At 38.1% G+C, this 15,265-nt stretch overlaps 3 protein-coding genes across 4 annotated transcripts; 1 reads left to right on the top strand and 2 right to left on the bottom strand.

Annotated features, from left to right (window-relative positions):
- Positions 1-63: 63 nt before the first annotated feature.
- On the bottom strand, positions 64-3,812 carry LOC121297500 (transcription factor SOX-30-like). The gene is made up of 4 exons (XM_041223848.1): positions 2,845-3,812; positions 2,270-2,513; positions 620-1,121; positions 64-469 (listed from the first exon to the last, which is right to left on the bottom strand). The coding sequence occupies exons 1-4, from the start codon at positions 3,628-3,630 to the stop codon at positions 97-99; spliced, it is 1,905 nt and encodes a 634-aa protein (XP_041079782.1). The 5' UTR covers positions 3,631-3,812; the 3' UTR covers positions 64-96.
- A 92-nt stretch (positions 3,813-3,904) lies between these two features.
- LOC121297291 (probable tRNA(His) guanylyltransferase) lies at positions 3,905-8,341 on the bottom strand. 2 transcript variants are annotated; one of them, XM_041223529.1, is made up of 7 exons: positions 8,246-8,341; positions 6,629-6,862; positions 6,188-6,364; positions 5,777-5,946; positions 5,456-5,544; positions 4,879-4,986; positions 3,905-4,688 (listed from the first exon to the last, which is right to left on the bottom strand). In XM_041223529.1, the coding sequence occupies exons 2-7, from the start codon at positions 6,853-6,855 to the stop codon at positions 4,527-4,529; spliced, it is 933 nt and encodes a 310-aa protein (XP_041079463.1). In that variant the 5' UTR covers positions 6,856-6,862; positions 8,246-8,341; the 3' UTR covers positions 3,905-4,526. The 2 variants fall into 2 exon arrangements, with proteins under 2 accessions (XP_041079463.1, XP_041079462.1); XM_041223528.1 differs by lacking the exon at positions 8,246-8,341 and adding an exon at positions 7,703-7,866.
- A 302-nt stretch (positions 8,342-8,643) lies between these two features.
- LOC121297290 (U7 snRNA-associated Sm-like protein LSm11) lies at positions 8,644-11,880 on the top strand. Its single transcript, XM_041223527.1, has 4 exons — positions 8,644-9,159; positions 9,337-9,476; positions 9,755-9,838; positions 10,069-11,880. Exons 1-4 carry the CDS (start codon positions 8,700-8,702, stop codon positions 10,441-10,443), a joined length of 1,059 nt encoding a protein of 352 aa, XP_041079461.1. The 5' UTR covers positions 8,644-8,699; the 3' UTR covers positions 10,444-11,880.
- The last annotated feature ends 3,385 nt before the right edge of the window (positions 11,881-15,265 follow it).

Genomic DNA, 15,265 nt, shown 5'->3' with positions numbered 1-15,265 from the left:
AAAGTTCCATTCTTTCTCATTAAAACAATACATTTTATTCATTTGCAGTCAAGCTATAGTCAATTTAGTTAATTTGTTTTTACTTATTATTTTGTTTCATAAATTTCTCAAAACTCTGTCTTCTTCCTCCTCGTCAGTGTCGGTCACGTTGACTTTCTGCAGGCGTGCTGGAGCCATTACAGGCGCTGTGAAGACGTTCTCCAAGGCGACCACGTCCAGCGACGGCACCGAGTTCAGATACTCTGCTGCGTGGTTGCCATGGTAAGCCCGTTCATTCATGCCCTCGCTGCTATGAGATTCGTTATTGTACAGGCCCCCATCTGCGCAGTCTCTGAACGAGTAGTCCCGGTTTAGGGCAGAAAACATCGCCTCGTGCTTCTGGTAGCGGTCTTCATAGTAACCGAGGTAGTCGGACATTGGGTTTGGATAATCACTGTAGGCGTATGGAGGGCGACTGTAAAGACACGGGCTGTAAAATGAAAAGGAACACGTTTTAAGGATGCATTTTGATAGAAAACACGCAACATGCTTCAAAGGTAATGGCCACACAAGTTTTTATAAACTAGATGGTATTTTTGGTATCAATGGTTTAGTTCAAATCAAACAAATCATGTGTTACCTTGATGGGAAGTAGTGTGGTCCCGGTATAAAATAGGGGGGAGGGAATGGAAAGCGAGGTGCCGGTGCAAAGAGATTGGCTGGGTGAGCCATGGTGGGTGGGGGGTAAACGTGTGGGTGGGGAAGGGGTGGTGGAGGAAGCTGCGGACCTCTTGAACAGCTGGCTACACTGGGCTGCATTTCCTTGGGTATCAGCAGCTCAGAGGGGGTGCTGTAGTGGTACTGGGAAATGCCATTGTTCTCAAAGGTTCTGGGCATGGCCTGTACTGGAGCACACTGAAACCTAGTCTCAGGGTGGCTTGGGAGTGAGGTTGGCATGGGGATACTGCGGTGCACATCAGTCTTCACAGACATCACTGAAGATGAGGCTGGCCCTGACTGACGAGCCGGCAGGTTGGCTGTTGTAACAATCATCTGGACTGGGCTGGACTGCTGATACATGGTTACAGGGGCTGACTGCTGGACAGTGCCATTTGTGGTTTGAACAGGAGATTGACTGTTCCCTGTGAATGTGTAATAAAAGAATAAATACATGGAACTTACAATTGTATTATACAGGAAATAGTAAACATTGTAATACAAGTATATATATATAAATATGCAAGTCCATACACCAGTCATTTTCTATGGTTTACTGTTTTTAAATATGACTAGATTTAAAGCTCTTCTATGACTTATTGATTAAATCAGTTCTACTCTATCACACTTCTGCACTCACCTGCAGCTAGAGAGCAGCAGCTACCTGCCTGTATATTAGGGATCACTACAGAATAGGTGGTGGGTTGCATGATTGGAGTTGGAGTTGTACTGAGGACACTTTGGGAAACACCTGACATTAGAGATGATGAAAGGCCTAGTGGGTAACGCTTTCTCTTTCCAGGTCTTGGCTGATATACCCAACCTATCAATTATTCAAGGCAACAATTAAAGTCTTCTGTAACTTTAAACACTGAATCGTACATTCCAAGGTAAAACTTTAACCACTTTTACATTTCAGCACAGCAATTTTATGTTAGGCCTTTTTATTGCATTACAATGCTTTATAAATTTATATTGCAATGCAAATTTAACCAGGCTAACCACCAACAATGTGATTTTATAGTTTCTCAGATAAAGTGTGGGTTGATATTTGTGGGTGCCAACATCGAATATAATTAAATGCTTTTCTCCAGTTTATCCTTTTTTTTTTTAGTGCCCCCTGGTGGCCAAATTTAGCGATGCCCCTTATCAAATTGCCAACAGTGCAAGACTGTGAAATAGTCTCACTGGTAATAATAATAATAAATAATAATAATAATAATAATAATAATAATAATAATAATGTTGTAAATAAAATTGTATAGCTAAGTAATCAGACATAATTGTAGCCTTTTTCAGCCAGATTCAAATTGTGAGAAAGATACTGCATGTTGTCTGGCTCCTATCATAAAACCCTCTAATGCATTGTTGTATTTTAAACCCTGTTCTAGTAGTTAATTAGTTTCCAATGTCAGTCCCTCCAAAATAATAGATATTAGAAAATGCCCTACAAATTTGATATATATGTTCAGAAATGTTAGTTTCTGTTTTCAGAGTGACACTGAAAAAGTGAAAAGTGACCAGCTTCTCATTGCAGTATGTGAGAATCTTGTTGACCTGTTCATGCTCTTACCAGGAAATTCTTCTCTGTGTTTTTCTTTGATCTTCTGAGCTGTATCATAATAAGGTTTCTTTTGTTCCTCTGAGAGCTTGTTCCATTCTATTCCAAGCTGCACACTTATATCTGCATTGTTAGCAGCAGGGTTAGCCTTGGCAAGTGCTGGTCTATGGATTCTGGCCCAGACCATAAAAGCATTCATTGGACGTTTAATGTGCCCATTTCTGTCTTTAATCTGGGTTGTTTCAAATGCTCCTAATTAAAAGAATAAATAAATTAGACATTTATTTTCTCACTTTTAATTTAATGGCCTACCCAAGTGTTCCTGTTAACTCTTTCAAAATGAATTATTCACAGTGAACGTGAATTAGTACAATAAAGCAGGTTATTAGTACATCTGATTATCATAATATAAACATTTCCATGGCACATGAACGAATAACAATTAATTTCACAACTTTAAGAACACACAAGATAAGCGTTAGCAGACCTACTTACAATGTTCATGTTGCGCATATACTGTTTTTATATATTAGTCTTGTATTGATAAGAGTATAAAACATTTTCGGTGAGTGCATTAATAGTTAAACGGTTTTACCTGGATCTGATGGTGGGACAGTGAGGGGCACGTCTTTAGTCTCAACTTTTACAGACGGCTCTAGGATTGGTTTTAGATTGATATTAAACGGCACTTGTGTTAACCTGATTGCTTCGGGGGCAGCTATTGGACTCTGAATGTGGAAGTTTGTGTCTGGTGTAACATGGTGAAGAATTATTGGGACACCTCGATTCTGAGCGCTGGGTCCGCTGGATTGTTGCAAATGTATCGCCTCTTTCTGCTGAGGCTGCGTTACAGTGAAAGTAGTCACACAATGCCCCGGTCTATTTTCCTCTTGTCTCATATCGGTATTTCCCGTGCTGTCGCTCTGTTCGGTAAAAAACACCCGGACGCTGTTCCCACTATTTTCTTCAGCTGATCCATGGTGGGTGTCTAGTTTACCTGCTCTATTATCTTTCTCTTTCGATAAAAAGACAACTGCTCTTCTTTCACTAATTTCGTTTAAACTCTCGGCTTTTAAAATAATTTTCACGTCACCATGCCTTTTAGTACCCATGATTGTTTCATCCTTTATATCTGCAAGACGTATTTTCTTAATTTTTGATTCCAGTAGTTGCTGCTTTTCATTGCCCAATGACGGCGTGCCGTCCTTTTTGGAAACATGTTCCGTTTGTATAAAGTTACCGGATTTTTTCGTGCAGCTTTCGCTAGTCTCGGGCGTGTTTTGAATCGCCTCGTTTTTAACTTCATTTTGATTCCCATCTTTTTTTTTCGGAAACGTTTCTACGGTAAGACTTTGTCTACGGTGCCTGTCCATTGTGGGTAATGCGCAGATTATGATCGGTTTGAATTGAGTTTATTGTGATCTCAATACCTTTTGTTAGCTTTGTTTCGGTTGATAACAAACAACTTCGGAACTTTCAGTTTCAAACTGACAACCTTAGGCGCGAGGAACTTTATATAAATAACAACGACGTGCAAATGTGTCATAATAGAAACCCTGACAACCAAAACGTGATAAAGGCTCTGTATTTAAATTGATAATTAAATAATATTAATCGCTGTTCAAGTAACTAAACTGACACAACTGATATGTCTACTTGTTTTTATTGGAATTGAAATTGTACACGATATAAGAAAAACAGTATCTGTTTAAAGGTATGGTTATTTCTCAGAACCCAGAAAATAAATAAATAAAAATGAACTTAACACCTGCAATAATAAAATACTAAAAACTTAAAATGGAATACAATATTCACAATTTTTTTTTAATTATTATTAAAGTCTGCAACGTATTGTCTATGGATATTTGCTTTCAGATAAGGTCTAAATGCTTAGGAAAACTAAAATCTTTGTTGAATCAATTTCCCTTGTTTTGGTTGGTCAAAATTCCTTGTTAAGTTTTCCAAAATATTGCTTTTGTTCTACAACACGCCTGGTACATTTTTAAAAAATACATTTTGATAAACAGCTTTGTCTCTGACCTCTACTCTAGGAATGATTATTCAAGGGGTCATCAGGAATATGAATTCACAAATTACAGAGAAGTCTTTTGAAAATTACTGCTAAAACCTATTGTAAACTCTGTGAATCCATGTTAACAGGTGGTTAGACTAAATGCCTCCTCCCTTGTTGTCCTGCAAACCTAACATTACAGAGCTCTGTACTCAGCTCTCAGCACTTTCTAATCTGCAGTGTCAGTTGAGTCATCAGCTAGCTGTCATCTTCCAGAATCTCTGAGTGCTCTTCCCAAAACTCCTCCCCGATGAGGTCACAATGCAGAGGCGTGACTTTTTTCCGGGTTCTTGTCACTACAATTTCTTTTCCTTTCTCTTCATTAGGAAGTTTTATTGTTTTCGTTGTGATTTCATCAATCTTTAAAAAAAAAAAAAAAAAAAGTTAAACAAAACAAAATGTACTGGTTTCAAGTAATTGCTTGATTAAAAAAGTAGTGACACCGTTTTTGTTTTGTATTTATTTTGTGTATATAACATAGCAAATATTTGCACCACTGCTATGACACCAGCCTTAATAATGCCTCTGCTCTACAATGCAGTTGTGTTACCTTCTTCCAAACAAGAGCAGTGCCTTTCCTGTGGATCAGAGGCTCATTATTGTAGTTTATGTTGAACTCTGAAAACAAAATCTCATTTTTATCTCCTGAAAGAGTGCCCTGCAAAAGAGTAAAGAAAATCAGTACGTATTACAGACAGTATAATAAACGCACCAAGCAAAATATCAAGGGTTTTTGTTATATACATTTTTAGGAAAAACAAAGAGAGAGAGAGAGAGAGAGAGAGAGAGAGAGAGAGAGAGCTATTACCTGCACTGCATACTTTCAGCTGGATGCACCTGTGGCACAGCAAAGACTGAGAAAAACCCTCGTTAAAAAGGATTACCATGCGTTTAGGTAATTACTGCACTTAGCAGATACAAACAATGCAGTCAAATACAGTGCACTTGTGTTTTTCTAGAAATAAGATGATAGAATTCTGCGTTCTGTCACAATCGCTGGGCTTAAGTGTTTATATTGGTGAGCGAGTGCATGTTGAATCCCAGTCTACAGAAACAGGTTATATAGCCATTAGATTACATTTTCCAGTTGTTGTCTGTTGTAAAACTAAGATGAGAAACATGTTTACCCTCAATTTCTCTTCGGCCTGAGACGTTGTCAGTCCACCTTTCTGCACCAAATTCCAAAACACTGTGTTGAAAAGGTTATTGATATGGCCTGGAAAGATAAGACAAGAATTACAAAAATTGGTTATTAAAAGATGCTTAAAACAGGGGTGAGCAACCATGACTTTTCCAGACCATGAATTAAATAAAATAAATGCTTTACTTAAATGATCTGCAGCAGGGTCAATTAAACAATTAAGACTGGAGTCTGCAACAGAACAGACCACAAGGTTTTTAACCCCGCCCTGGATAAAACTAAAGTGTGATCAATCAAGCACACTCACAATCAGCCTGCCTCCAGCTAAGGTAATCCCGCAGATTCTGATTGCTGGGGTACAGAATGACTCTCCCATCAAACCCTGGTGGGTACAGAAGAGTCTGGTCCTGAAAATAATCCTTCCAATAAAACACGTAACTTGAAGCAAATTGGGAGGCCACATGCGTCATGAATTTGCTGTAAAAACAAACAAACAAAAGCTGATTAACAGTGAACTAACTCTCTCTCGCATATATATGTCAGTGTTAATCACCGCTTAACTGTTAATACACATAATTCTGAGACCAGTGGCTGTTTTGCAATTATGAGAACTAGCTGGAGGAAAATGATTTCGATTTCATTATCACATATTCTAACCATCTGACTGATGGACTTTCTATTTATTCTTCTTATTAAATCGACACATTCTGAATCCTACCTGGCTCTTCTTTTGAACCAGTTAGACTTCTTTTGGAAAACAAAGCTGTACTCGTCACTCTGCCCGTAAGCGATCACTATATCCTCCAGCTCCTCCATCACTACCTGGGCACACCTTGTCATCAGGTTCAATGCACGGTCATCGTTAGGCTTTGTAAAACTGTGCTGCTCTGCAAACCTACAAGAGGGTTAAAAAATGAGAGTCTGACAAAATTAGATGCAGCCTAGTGTCCACACACAGTGTAACTTACAGCATGAAACTCGACCTTGCAATTTTTGGAATGTCAATAAAAAACAGGGCTATACTTCACCCTAACTGCTAGATATGACTTACAAATGCAAGGAAAACTACACCGGTAACTGATCACAGTAGAATGAAAATGAACCTGCCTCTGCCTAGACAGATGTTACTGTATTTCTTTAAATATTTTTTTTAACTCACTTGTGGAAATTCCTCCCATCCAATCTAACCACAATCCAGCAGTTTCTTAAGCAGGTGTCATCCACCTCAAAATTCCTGACGTATTCGAATTTGCTCTTTGCCATGGTCCTAAGGCTGATGAGGCGGACTGATGAAGTCTTTGCAAAAACGGTGCTTCCTCTTGAAGGCTTCGGGAAATACGACGCTAATGATTTGTAGAGAGGGGCCAGTCGCTTGCTCTTTAACATCAGCTTTCTGAGGCAAAGAAACAAAAGACCAAACAGGCAGTACTTTTACTCTGCAGACATACAGTTGTGTTGACGTGTTATAATACTGTAATGGCTACAGATACCAGAATATAGTCCTCTAAGTTTGACAAAGGTTTTACCACTGAGTGTTTCGAAGGAATGCCCAGAAACACTGAGCATCAGGTAGATGTCTGAACATGCATAGGGGTGCCATCATTAATGGTCTGTATGGTGTATAACACCATGACAATGGTAATCTGCAGGACCTGGTCGGTGTTCTAAGGTACAAGTCACACAACTGATTCCAGGCCTTGGAACTCTCGTCTTTGTTTAACCCTTTTCATGGACGAACTGCGCTACCGACCGTAATGCTTTCATTTGTGATGCTGCATTTGGTATCACACACTGGCTTCAGTTGGTTAGGTGTCGGTATATTTGTTTTGGCTGCTTTGTGGTTCAGACCAATATAGAAATCGTATTCTAAAATACGTAATTAAGTGTACACACACTGTAGTACATTAGCCTCGCATACGATATGTTAAACCAATAAATTAGTTTATTCAAATTGCATTAAAATATCGTAGCAATGCAAACATCAGGACGTTTAGGCTGTTAGTTAGCTTAGCCTTATAATGAATTATCACAAAATCACAAATAAACATGTGCAAGTGCCTAGCCAGAAAATAATGTGCAGAACAATATTATTATTATTATTATTATTATTATTATTATTATTATTATTATTATTATTATTATTATGTACTATTTACTTTCCCCTTCATTATACCCACGTGGAATACACAGCGGAATATAGCAAACCACTAGTACAAATCGGCAGTGTTCCTACCTTCAGCCTTCTTGACGAAAGAAGAAATGAATCATAATGTAACTCAGTGTTACTAGGACACTGGTAGATAATTATGCAATTCGTTTGTTTTCTTTTTACTTAGAATTATTTAATCATGCTGCGCTCTTGCTGAAAAACGTTGGTTTCCAAGTGGTGTTACGTGATACATGTCGTACCAGAAACAGAGCTTTTTTTTTTTTTTTTGTTTGTTTTTCTTTTTTTTGTTCTCAGTTTACATTAACATCCAGAAACAGTATAATGGACAATAACGGGGTTATTGCACGTAATTTTAAAATTCTAAGATTCGGAATATATATATAAATATATATATTATATATATATATATATATATATATATTATATATATATATATATTATATATATATATATAACAGGAATTCCTTTGAAACGGCTAACGTATATTAATAAAAATAGAAGGGTGACCGATTTTTTTTTAAATGCGAAAGTGTCATAAAAAATATTTAAATACCGTAAGGCATATTTAAATTATGTTCAAGTATGGACATAGTGAATGTTCCTTACCTTTAAAAATAAAAGAAACCTTCATAACCACGTCCACTAAAAACTATACACTGGGCAGCCGTGTCAAAGCTTACAAAGCTGTCCTTACAAAGGTAACACCAAATGTTCCTGTCAGGACACTGCACTCTGATTGGTTATCATATTGTTGTTAATAAAACAATGAATAATAATCCTCTCCCAACACCGAGACCCTATACCTAAGGTCAGTATCCTATATTACAGCCAATCTAAAGTAGTTCATGTTTGGCAGTGAATGCGTTTTTTGTTACTTTAAAAAAAAAAAAAAAAGTTACCTCAGTTGTCCTGACCGGAACATTTCGTGGTACCTTTTTAGGCACTGCATCAAGCAACTTTTACTGTGCCTTGTAGCCACCCCTGCTGGTAAACAGTGCATGATACAACGCTCTACCGCTAGAGAAGTTTCCCATGCTGCTCAGCTGCGGGTCTTTCAAACATGGAGGAGAGAGAAAAAGCAACAACAAGGCGAATTAGGGAAGAACCCAAAGCAGAAGCAAGCGGCGCTGCAACTGGAACGGGGAGACAAGAAGATTTGGAGGAAGAAGCGGACAGTGATGCTGACAGTCAGAGGGCCAGATTGGATGTCAGTTCTGATCAGTTTGACCCCCTGTTGGCTCTTTACTCCCACGATATTCCTTTGCCGTATCCCAATGTGAAATGTTTTAATAACTTGGCAGAGTACGAGAGCTTTTTAAAAGGCGGACGGGGGAGAGCTAAACCTGAGAATGTAGAGAAGAAAAACAAAAAGTCGAAGAAGGGCGTCCCGGATCCAGAGAGGATCGAACGTTTGAAAAAGCTTATGGTTAATAATCCTGCGAATGAAGAAGAGGGGGGCAGCGGTAAGAGGCTTCATCGCAGGGCAAAGGCACCCAAAAATGTTCTCACCCGGATGCCGCGTAAGTAACGCTGTTACGGTTCTCTAGAGGTTATACTAGCTAAACACGAGCAACCTTGTCCACCTACCTGTGTTTACTCATGATTTATTTAGAAGCCCTCTTTTTCAATAGACACGGCCGCTACAGTATTTGAAGTGAGCTGGACAAACTTGTTCATTTTCGTCCTTTCTTTTTCAGTTCACGCTGGTAGTCCCCTGGGAGAGTTGCATCGCTGCGTTAAAGAAAGGCTTAAGATCAAAGTGCACATTCGCACGTTTAAAGGACTGCGCGGGGTGTGCTCGGGATTCCTGGTCGCGTTTGACAAGTTCTGGAACATGGTAAGTATAAAAACAAACAGCAGTGGCAGCGTGTCTCCTTTACCACAAGTGTAAGAAAATCCCCAAACTGAAATCTTTGTTATCCCAATTCCCGTGTACACAAACGTTTTTTGATGCCTCCGGGGCAGTATGCATGTATAAAAAGCTCAGTAAATTACCATTAATATTGTTAGTGGGAATAGTATTTTTAAACGTGCCCATCTACAGCTTGACTCATTTTTAGATTCAAACCTGCACCTTTCCAGATTGCTAACGAATCTACCTTGTGCTACCCACAGGCCCTTGTGGATGTGGATGAGACTTACCGGAAACCAGTGCTGGGGAAAGCTTTCTACCACGAACCTGCGCTGACCATCACAAGGGTACCGCACAGCAAGGGGGCACAGCCACCCTAAATTAACATCTTATTAACTGCAGCTTTTTAGGGCAGGATCAAGATCATTTTCAAATGTTAAATAACCCAGTTTGCTTTTGTGACGACGTTTGGTTTTACACCTGTTAATAATTTAGCGCCCAACACCCACTGCAGCCTGTATTCTTTAGTTTTGATTACCAGTTTAAGACTCTGATGACAATGGTTTTTGTTTGTCAGCTTTTTGACAGACTAAAGCTGCAGGAATCTGAATCGCCCGAGTTTAAGAAGCCCGATAAGACCCTAACAAAGGAGACGGACGCTTCACAAGGGGTGAGGAAGGAAGACAAACCGGGGATGGAGCTGCGGAGATCGCCTAGAAAGTCTTCCTCTTACCCCAAAGGGCAAACCGACACAAAGCCTGCAGAGAAAAGGGCTGCTGAAGCTGGGGAGCAAAGGGAGACTCAGAAGGGAGCGAGCACGGAAAGTGACACAAGAAAAGAAAAGAAGGCAAAAGACAAGCCCACAACAGATTACCAGCAGGTGCACAGCAGACATGTGAACCAGCTCTTTATAAGGGGAGAGAATGTGCTGCTTGTTAATCTAGTGGAATAAATACTAAAGGCTATGTACATATTATGTAACTGAGGGCGTGGCAAGTCTGAACCTTCCTTACCAGGTCTTTGTTCTTAATTGAGCAAATTAAACCCCAATCCAGGTCGTGCAGCCTTGTGTAGAATAGCCCTCCCAGATCGGAGTTGCTAATGGCTGATTTTCCTCTATCAACTGGCTGCAGGTATTGAAACATGGGTGTCCTTCTCCTATATAAGTTGTCAGAGTTTCTGTATACAGATTGACCCAGAGAGCTCTCTGGTGGTAAACAGCCTACTACTAGTATAGTACTTCATCACAAATCAAGCGCCTGGCAATTTGAGAATAATGTAGTTGGAGTTTTTGATATCGCTACAAAGTCAAAAATATCAATCACTCTTTTTAGTTCATGCTAGTAGCGCTCCAGATAAGGTTTGGGGTCTGTAATTTTAAAATGTATTTTCAGGGGGTAAAATGCAGCATTACCTTGGTCATAAGTAACCTTGATAAATACTGAACACTCTGTAATGGTAATGGGGGTAGGCATTAAAAAAGATCCTTCCATATTAACTGCAATGCTACTCTGAAGTCCTGTGCAACCACCCATGTGTTCCTCAAGGTTTTTATCGGTCAGCACATTTTTTTCGAGGTATCGCACTGACTCTGCAAATTAATTGTTACTTTTATTTTAACACTTCTGAACGTGTTAAAACTTCAGTATAACCCCATACAGATAAATGAAATAAGGAAATGCATTAATATGTTATAAAACAGTAAGTTTATAGGAACTTTTTATTAGCGGTTGCCTCTGACAATTGTTCCAGCTGGATTTGTAGCTGGACTTGGGTGTTTACGCTTCGACCTGTGTTGCTTTGAATTCTTCTTTTTCTTACTGTGATTGGCTACAAAGACAACAGGGCTAGACTTGAGATTGGATAATGTTTGTTGGGCTGGTTTTTCATGTGCATAGTTTCCTAGTAACTGAAGACATTATATTCTAGGAGATGTAGTTAGTGAAAGTTTTAGGGGAGGCGGGAGGGGAGGCAGACATCCCGGTCCTGCATGTTTTATTAAGTGTCTTTACATCATAAGTGACTAAAGATCTGGAATAACTGGTTCAATTAAGTAATTGAGAAATTGGTTGGAAGGAAAACCAGAGGACCCCGTGGCTCTCAAGGACCAGGGTTAGAGACCCCTTCAATAGAGGATATCAAATGACTATAAGGTAATACTTTAGATCGGTGGTTCTTAATCCTGGTCCTGGTGGACCACTGCCCTGCTGGTTTTTGTTCCAACCAAGTGCTCGTTTACATAATTGAACCCTTAATTTGTCTAATCTGAGCTTTTTAATTATTTTAAACATGGAGGTTTCACTTTAGGTATACAATTGTATAATTAAAACTTTTTATAAGCTGCTCTATTTAAAAAGTCAAATTAAGCTAATTATTAGTTCAGTTAAGGGTTCATTTATGTAATCGAGTGCTTGGTTGGAACAAAAACCAGCAGGGCAGTGTTACCCCAGGATCAGGATTGAGAACCACTGGTTTAGATGACTCGAGATGGATCAATAAATAAAGGGATTATAGAAAAATAACTGTTATATATTGACCTGTTTATTGTAATTCAGTCCTATAGTATATGTATATTATAAATTGTGTGCTATTACTTTCAGTAACATTGTAATATGTTTGTTTCATACACACTGATCTGTAATTTTGTGTTGACTGCTTTAGAATGTAGAGCAATCTGTAAACTGTACAGTAAAAATGTCAGGGGCAAGGCGAAAGACCCGATCACATTATTCTGTGTTGGAATATATGCTGATACACAAAGCCCAGTGGTTTGTAATAAAAGTGAAGTTGGTTTAAACAGTGCTGTATACATCAAATCCATCAGATTTCATAAAGTTTGATGAGGTTAATGCAGATGCTTAAGGTTTCGAAAAACTTATACTTGGTAAACTTTTATTTCTGTTGCAGTTTTTAGTTATCTCCAGTAGATGGCATCAACAATTGAATGTTTGGTAACTTTGAATGATTTTGGTCTATAAATCGTATGTGATTTTCTCATTTTTTAATAGATTACTTAACCGAAAAATATTTCCACATTAAATCTAATCAACGTGATTTTGATTTGGTTTCGGCTCTGCAAACTGATTTTACACTGAAGAGGTTTTATTTATGTAATTAAGATGAAGGAATGTAACACATGAATTTTAAGAACTAATTAATAGATTGAGTGCAGCAATCAGATAGACTTACAATGTTTAAAGCCGTATTTGTTAAGGAGACAAAAAAAACCAAACAAGCAATATTTTTTTTTCTTGCCGTTCCTCACAGTCCCATTCTGAGCCCCTAGGGACAGTTTCCTGGGTGACTGAACAGAAGGTGTTATGGGATTGCCACAGTTTTAACAGACAATGTTTTTCTCGTGGTTAGGGCATGCGGCAGCCCAGTGGAATATGTGCCTGTGCCTTGGGCTGAAAACTGTAGACAACCTGAAGAAAACAAATATGGTTTCCTATTTGCACTGAGTCATTTAAAATCAAGTGACCTACATTTCTGGAGTTTTATCATTTTGAAAACTATTTTATTTATTTATTTTTTGGTCAAAGTGTGCATAATAATTATTCTGGCCAAAAGTTTTGGAGAGTTTAAAAAAAGAAAAAAAAAAGAAAAAGTGATTTCAAGGATTTCTTTTTAAGTCTTTGGAGCTTCATACTGTTTACAACATATGGCTAAGACAAAGCAATTATTTCTAAAGCTTCTTCTGGTATCACAATATAGAAAGGGTCTGCAATCTCTTTTAGGGCTGCATGTGGCCCAAATATACAGTTTAGTAATGAAGCACATGTGTTTAATCTGATTTTTTAAAATTTACTTGCATAGGGGGATCTTACTGAAAATCTGTAAGACCAGTACATCCCAGATCCAAAATGTATAGGCTTTAGATCACTCGGTATGGCATGACCTGTTTTTAAAACCCCAAACAAAATCAAAACCTCAAAAAAAAGTTCTCTTGATGTCAGTTTTTCCTCTCAGGATTTCATAAAATGTCACATTAATTATTCTGTTTGCAAATAAGCTGAAATGGCGTTTGGTTACTGTTCTTGTTTGTGACATTCTGGTTGTGATTATATTTTAATGCACACAATTCCCCAAAACCATTTAAAAGCTTTCAAAATCGAACCAGCTTCATTGGAAACTTCCAGCTTTGTTTTTACTTTTGTTGCTTGAAATTCAAAGCCTCAGAGCCTTGCCACAGAAGCATGGCATTTATCGATGGAATGTCTTTTTGTTGTTGTTCATGTGGGCATGGGTTTAACAGTAACCCTGCTGTTGAATAGGTGAAAGTATTTGTCCTGATTCTAAGCTTACATTACAGATTTTTGATTAAAAAAAAATATATATATATATATATATATATATATATATATATATATATATATATATATATACAGTACATATTCTTTTTGTACGCATTGAAAAATAACTTCCAGAATCCAACAAAACATCCTTGACCAATAATGTAATTAAAGCAAATTGGCACTTATTGCTAAGGCACTGACATTGATCATTTCCCACGGTGCACAGCTGGTCTTGCGTAGCTCATATTTCATAATGATAACTGCAGTAAAGCATGTTTATTCATAGGGGGTAAGAATTTGATGCTAATATGATACACACTTAAATATGAAGATTTTAAGCAAATCTTTTTTTTTTCTTCTAGTAACAGTATATGTAATTATCATGTGCATATTTCACTTCTCTAATAAGTGTATACAGAAGTAAGGACTGTGCGTGATTGTCATGCATCCTAGTCATATAGGACCATTAGTTATTCTGTAGCAATGTAAATGAAAAAAAAAAAAAAAGTGATGTATGATTTATAGCATTAATAATCATCTAAAGGCTCTTCTTCAATCTGTTGTGGCATTGCTTTAATATTCAATCCTAAAAAGCCCTAAGTATACTGTTACAATATTATAATTATTAACAAATGACCCAAACCCAGGTAACATTATGTAGTCTGTGTAGCCAGGCATTAATTATTATTATTATTTATTATTATTATATTATTATTATTATTTATTTATTAGCAGACACCCTTATCCAGGGCAACCTACAAACTAACATTATAAAATATCACATTACAGATAAGTGCAGTTATAAGGTACAGTAAAATCAGTAGAAAATAAAATCTAATTCTAAGAGCAAAATAAAGAATACAGTAAATAATCACATGCAATAGCAGGTTCAACTAAGAGCAGTTGACTTATAATAAAAATATTTGTACGAGTAAAGTCCATGAAGCGCACATAGTAAGTACGATAAGTGGATGAGAAAGATTTCAAATAAGAACAATTACAAAAAACGTGAGTACGGATACATGAGTAAAATCAAGTACAAGATACAGGAAGTACTGAGACAGTGATAGGCGAGTACAAGTTTTGAATTGGATGCGAGCAGCGATAGGGAGCCAGTGGAGGGAGCGGAACAGTGGTGTAGCGTGGGAGAAATGAGGAACGAATAAGACAAGGCAAGCAGCAGAGTTTTGGATGAGCTGGAGTGGATGGATAGCAGAGGCAGTGAGGCCAGCTAGGAAGGAGTTGCAGTAGTGAAGATGGGACAGTACCAGGGCGTGAACTAAGCAGAGTGAAGTAGTCGGTGAGGAAGGGGCGAATTCTGCATATGCTGCTTAGGAAGAAGTGACAGGAGCATGCCAGAGTAGAGATGTGCTGAGAGTAGGAGAGGGAGGGGTCTAGGGTGACACCGTGGTTCTTGGTGGATGAGGAGGGAGAGAGGGTGGTGGATTCAAGAGGAATAAAGATAGGGAGACCAGCAGT

This window comes from Polyodon spathula, chromosome 22, assembly GCF_017654505.1.
Source record: "Polyodon spathula isolate WHYD16114869_AA chromosome 22, ASM1765450v1, whole genome shotgun sequence".
NCBI lineage: Eukaryota > Metazoa > Chordata > Actinopteri > Acipenseriformes > Polyodontidae > Polyodon > Polyodon spathula.
Note: the sequence above shows the minus strand (reverse complement) of the source record. Positions and strands in the feature narration are given on the sequence as shown.